This window comes from Diadema setosum, chromosome 6, assembly GCF_964275005.1.
Source record: "Diadema setosum chromosome 6, eeDiaSeto1, whole genome shotgun sequence".
Classification (NCBI taxonomy): Eukaryota; Metazoa; Echinodermata; class Echinoidea; order Diadematoida; family Diadematidae; genus Diadema; species Diadema setosum.
Genome location: NC_092690.1, coordinates 37,097,085 through 37,102,665, shown reverse-complemented (window position 1 = coordinate 37,102,665; position 5,581 = coordinate 37,097,085). Strand labels below are relative to the sequence as shown.

The 5,581-nt window shown below is 46.9% G+C and overlaps 1 protein-coding gene across 1 annotated transcript; it reads left to right on the top strand.

The window, feature by feature from the left end:
- The first annotated feature begins 601 nt into the window (after positions 1 to 601).
- LOC140229769 (uncharacterized) lies at positions 602 to 4,588 on the top strand. Its single transcript, XM_072310004.1, has one exon. The coding sequence runs from the start codon at positions 602 to 604 to the stop codon at positions 4,586 to 4,588; it is 3,987 nt and encodes a 1,328-aa protein (XP_072166105.1).
- Positions 4,589 to 5,581: the final 993 nt, after the last annotated feature.

Here is a 5,581-nt window from a genome sequence, read left to right as displayed (position 1 = left end):
TACAAGTCACGGAAAGGCTGCCGTATTACCTAAGAGCTAGATGGTTGAAGATGGTTAGTACTGCTCGGAAAGACCGAAGACTTCCTTCCATCAGCGACCTGGTCACCCTCTTGCAGGAGGTGGCCAAGGAAGAAAACGATCCGGTCTTTGGAAGGTTGCTAGAGAGAGATGTTTCTAAGACGCCGTCCATGAAGAAGAGGTCATCCAGCAAGGCTCATAGGGGAGTCTTTACAGCGAGCACTGATGACGTAGATGTCAAACGAGACCTTGTGTTAAGTGCAAAGGGAATCACACCTTGTTTGGATGTGAACAGTTCAAACAGCTGGAGCCAGATGAAAGACTGAAGTTGGCCAAAGACGAGAAGCTCTGTTTTAACTGCTTGAAGAAGGGCCATGGTGCCAACGGATGCAAGGTCAACCGTGTTTGTACCGTTAAAGGATGTGGCAAGAAACACACAAAATTCTTGCATCTTCCAAGACAGCCTTCTCAGCCTGGTAGAAATGCATTGCCACCAAATGCTCAGGAGACGCGTCGTGATGAACCCCGGTCATCATCTACAGCAGGTGAAGCTAGTAATCACTCATCAGCCCGAGTAGGAGAGATGGCTGGCAACGTCATAGGGGGCCGGCAGCAAGATTGCACTTCCTATAGTGGCAGAGTGAGAGCCAAGGGAAAGGACACTTACTTTGACACTTACGCCCTCTTAGACAGTGGCTCGATTTCAACGTTTTGTACTACAGAGCTGACTAGGAAGGTCGAGGCTGAGGGGGGAACTCAGAAGCTGTCGATGTCAACATTGGATAAGTCCAGTAGTGTGATAACGTGCAAGACAGTCAGCCTTGAAGTGGAAAGTCTGTCAACTGGGAACAGGCTGAATCTTCCTCATGTGTATGCGAAGGAACAAATCAATGTGAGCCGTTCACACATCGCTGATGTGTGCGACACTGAGCGATTCCCACATTTGGCAGATGTAGATGTCCCTAAGGCCAGCCCTCGAGACGTGATGCTTCTCATCGGTGAAGATGTCCCAGAGGCATTGGTACCCCTAGATGTCAGACGTGGTAAGGCTGAGGACATCTATGCCGTGAAGACTGTGCTAGGTTGGACCGTGAATGGACCAGTTGGGAACCACCACAGTGACCAAGACGTATCGTCAAGCTTTATTTCCAGGGACGCGAATTTGGAGCTTCAAGTGGAAAGGTTTTGGTCACTTGAGTCGACAGAGTCTCTAGCAGACCAGTCTAAGTGTATGTCTGTAAATGACAGGAGGGCTCTGGATGTCTGGGATGAGAGTATCCAAAAGGAAGATGGTCACTACCAGTTGTCTATACCCTTCAAGGAGAGACCCCCAAAGCTGGCTGACAACATGAGTGTGGCTGAAAGGAGGCTGCAGAGTCTTGGTAGGAGATTAAGAAGAGATGAGGATCTACACAGACGATATACCAAGGCCATGACAGATTTGGTCGAGGAAGGATATGCTGAAAAAGTAGCGGAAGAAAATGCAGGTTCATGCGACCGTGTTTGGTATCTTCCTCATCACCCCGTTGAGAACCCCAACAAGCCAGGGAAGACAAGGATTGTGTTTGACCGTGCGTCTACCTTCCTAGGAAGATCATTGAATGATGCTGTTTTACAAGGCCCTGATTTGACAAACTCACTTCTGGGTGTTCTCTTGAGGTTTCGTCAAGAGCTCATTGCAGTTATGGGGGACATCAAAGCCATGTTCAATCAAGTACGAGTCCCACCTGATGAAAGAGATTTGCTGAGATTTCTCTGGTGGCCGGAAGGAGATGTGGAGAAGCAATCCGAGGTATACAGGATGTGTGTACACCTCTTTGGAGGGACCTGGTGTCCCAGTGTGTGCAGCTTTGCTCTGAGGCGTACCAGAGAAGACCAGGATGCGGAGTTCTCCCCAGAAGCAGTAAACGTGGTGAAGCGCAACTTCTATGTGGATGACTGCCTGGTGTCTGTGAAGGAAGAGGATAAAGCAGTTCAGCTCGTAGATGAGCTGAAGAGAATGCTGAAATGGGGAGGCTTCAACCTAACTAAATGGCTGAGCAACAGCCCAAAGGTGATGGAGTCTGTGCCTGTTCATGACAGGGCAAAGGAAGTGGAAGGACTTGACTTGACTTATGACGCATTACCAATTGAGAGGGCCCTGGGTGTGAAATGGAACATTGAACTTGACACCATGACATATGGAATCACACCGAAGCACAAGCCATGTACCCGTCGTGGAGTGCTGAGTGAGGTTTGCTCGGTATATGATCCGTATGGATTTGCGAGTCCATATGTGTTGAATGCAAAGGTTATTTTGCAAGAGCTCACAGCAATGAAACTGGATTGGGACGACCCATTACCAGAGAAGCAACGTGACAGCTGGCTGAACTGGAAGAGATATCTACCACTTATGGAGGATTTCAACATCAGCAGGTGCCTAAAACCTCATGACTTTGGTGAGGTGATGGAGTATCAGTTGCATCATTTTTCTGATGCTTCGGAGAGGGCATATGGTGTAGCCTCTTATCTTCGAGTGACGAACCACGAAGGCAAAGTTTATTGCAGTCTAGTCATGGCCAGGACTCGTCTGACGCCGCTGAAGAGAGTTACAATACCGAGACTTGAGTTGATGGCGGCGACGCTTGCTGTAAGAGTGGATAGTATGCTGAGACGGGAGCTTGACTTCAACTTGAAGGAATCCGTCTTCTGGAGTGACAGCACTATAGTGCTCCAGTATATCAAGAATGTTGAGAAGCGATTCCACACATTTGTTGGGAACAGGATCGCAGTAATCCATGAAGGATCCGAACCGAAACAATGGCGCTATGTCGACACTCAGCAGAATCCAGCTGATAATGTCTCGAGAGGGATGACGGCTGAGCAGCTGATGAACAGTGACAGATGGGTAAATGGACCTATCTTCTTGTGGTCTGAGGAGGAGTTATGGCCAGGAAGCCATGCCTGGGACGATGTCAGTCTTGACGGTGACCCCGAAGTCAAGAGTAAGGACAAGGCTGGGGTTTACATGTCGGCTGAAGTTGAAGGAGCAGCTTCAATGAGCAAACTGCTTGAACATTATTCATCGTGGCACAGGCTGAAGAAAGCAGTTTGCTGGCTAAGGAGGTACCTGAAATGGCTGAGATGTAGATTTGCGCATGGTACTGAAAGCATTTCAGGTGAATCTACTAGTGGAAATCTGACGGTGGAGGAAATGAAGGAAGCAGAGGAGAAAATTCTGCAGTATGTGCAATCAGTCAACTTCCCTGATGAGATATCTTCCCTACAGGCTGACCAGAATGACGATGCACGACAAGGACAGAGCTGTAAATATGTCAAGAAAACAAGCTCTATCTACAAGCTAGACCCGAGAATGATCAATGGCCTATTGAGGGTAGGAGGAAGGCTAGGCAGATCGGTGCTGCCAGAGGACGCGAAGCATCCGATTATACTCCGCAATGACAGCGATGTTGCCAAGCTTATCTTGAGAGAAATACACGAGACATCAGGACATAGTGGGAAGAACCACATATTGTCTCGCCTGAACCAGAAGTACTGGATTCTTGCTGCTGGCTCTGTGATCAGAGGGCTACTTGCTAGATGTGTTGTATGCAGAAGGCAGCGAGGGAAGGTTCTTGTGCAAAAAATGGCGGATTTGCCAGCAGACCGTCTTACTCCAGACGAGCCCCCTTTCTCGAGAGTTGGGATTGATTACTTTGGACCGTTCGAGTTGAAGAGGGGTCGAAGTGTCGTGAAGAGGTATGGAGTTCTGTTCACATGTCTTTCTGTGAGAGCGGTTCACCTTGAGATAGCAGATTCCCTTGACACAGACTCTTGCATTAATGCTATCAGACGCTTCATAGCACGCAGGGGAAATGTGAGAGAGATTAGGTCTGATAATGGCACTAATTTGGTCGGAGCGGAGAGAGAACTGAGAGCTGCGATACGCAGTTGGAACCAGGCTGGGATACATGAGACGTTGCTGCAGAAAAACATTAAATGGACGTTCAATCCACCCGCAGCTAGTCACCAAGGTGGGGTGTGGGAACGACAAATCCGTACTGTGAGGAAGCTGCTGCTGTGTTCCTTGGTCAGACAGCAAACTTTGAACGATGATTCGTTACACACGCTCTTTTGTGAAGTAGAGAGCATCATCAACAGCCGGCCAATAACTGGGGTGTCCACTGACGTGAATGATGTACAAGCCTTGACACCAAATCATCTGCTTCTGCTAAATGCAAGTTCAACGCCGCCTCCAGTGGCTACTAGTGAGGCAGACAACTACGCCAGGAGGAGATGGCGTCAAGTGCAGTTTCTCGCCGATACCTTTTGGACGAGGTGGAGGAGAGAATATTTACCACGATTGCAGGAACGGCATAAGTGGGCTACTTCTCAACGCAATGTTCATGTTGGTGATCTGGTCTTAGTAGTCGACGAACACTCCCCGCGCAATGTTTGTCCTTTGGGAAGGGTCCTCCAGACATGGCCGGATGAGAAGGGCTTTGTTCGTCAGTGTGAAGTTAAAACACGAACCAGCATACTGCGGAGACCAATTACTAAGCTATGTTTGATTCTCGAAGCAGATTCTTAGAGACAATTGGTGTTTCTAAGATGAGGGGTGCAAGCCTAGCGCCGCCCCGTGCAGAGTTATTTGTTTGTGCAGTCAGAACAAGAACGCTGAATTGATATTGATAGTTTTGTGTATTTAGTGACAACAGAATAGTTGTCAGTCAGCGAGTTCAGAGAACATTATTCTGAAACGGCGAGTTTCATTTGAAATGATCCCATATGCAAGGTGTTTTGAAATACATTGTATGTTGTTGTTTATTAGAGGTGCGAGCCTAGCGCCGCCTCCCGTCTCCCATGTGTGATCGCTCATTATTATCAACAGCATGAACAGACATGTTTGGATTACTTATGTTGCGATTTCAACATCAAGCAGGGAAGTATCCTTGCAATGTAGACGCGAATAGCCAACGGAACGTGCTATTTGTTGATGGATTTAGTTAGTGAATACATAGCGCATCACCAGATATGGAAGGACCCACCCATGCAACTCCGGCGATTTGGAGATATTTAGCAGTTTGAAGCTGAGGCTAATATTTTAAGCGCTAAGATTGTGACTAATGAAAGAACCAACAACACTGCAATTCATTTCTGAGAGAGAACAATTCAGTTTATTTCATCATGTGTCAACTTATGAGCAGAGGGATATTTCTAGAAATTAGTAGAAATTCTGATAGTGAACAGAGATTCAATAGGTCATGATGAATATCTGTGAGAGACTCAGTACTACTGTGAATTCATCTAAAGTAAAGACTGATTGTAGAACTTTTGCACCGTTGTGTATGAAATTTGCCAGAGCATCTCTTCCTTTTCTTTAGATGTTATTTCAAATCCTGGCCTGGGACGGGGTTTAATATACGCACATTTATTCTGGAGTTTAATTGAAGGAAACAAAGTGAAAGAAAGAATTATAGGTATTGTTAGTCAATTATGGAATGTTGACGAACTTCCTTTCACCTTATGTTGCAAATGCGTAATGTATGCATTGTGTGTATGTACCAGTATTTGCATATTTATC

Coding starts and splice junctions, on each gene's coding strand:
- LOC140229769 (XM_072310004.1), top strand. CDS start 602: ATGGCTGGCAACGTCATAGGGGGCCGGCAGCAAGATTGCACTTCCTAT.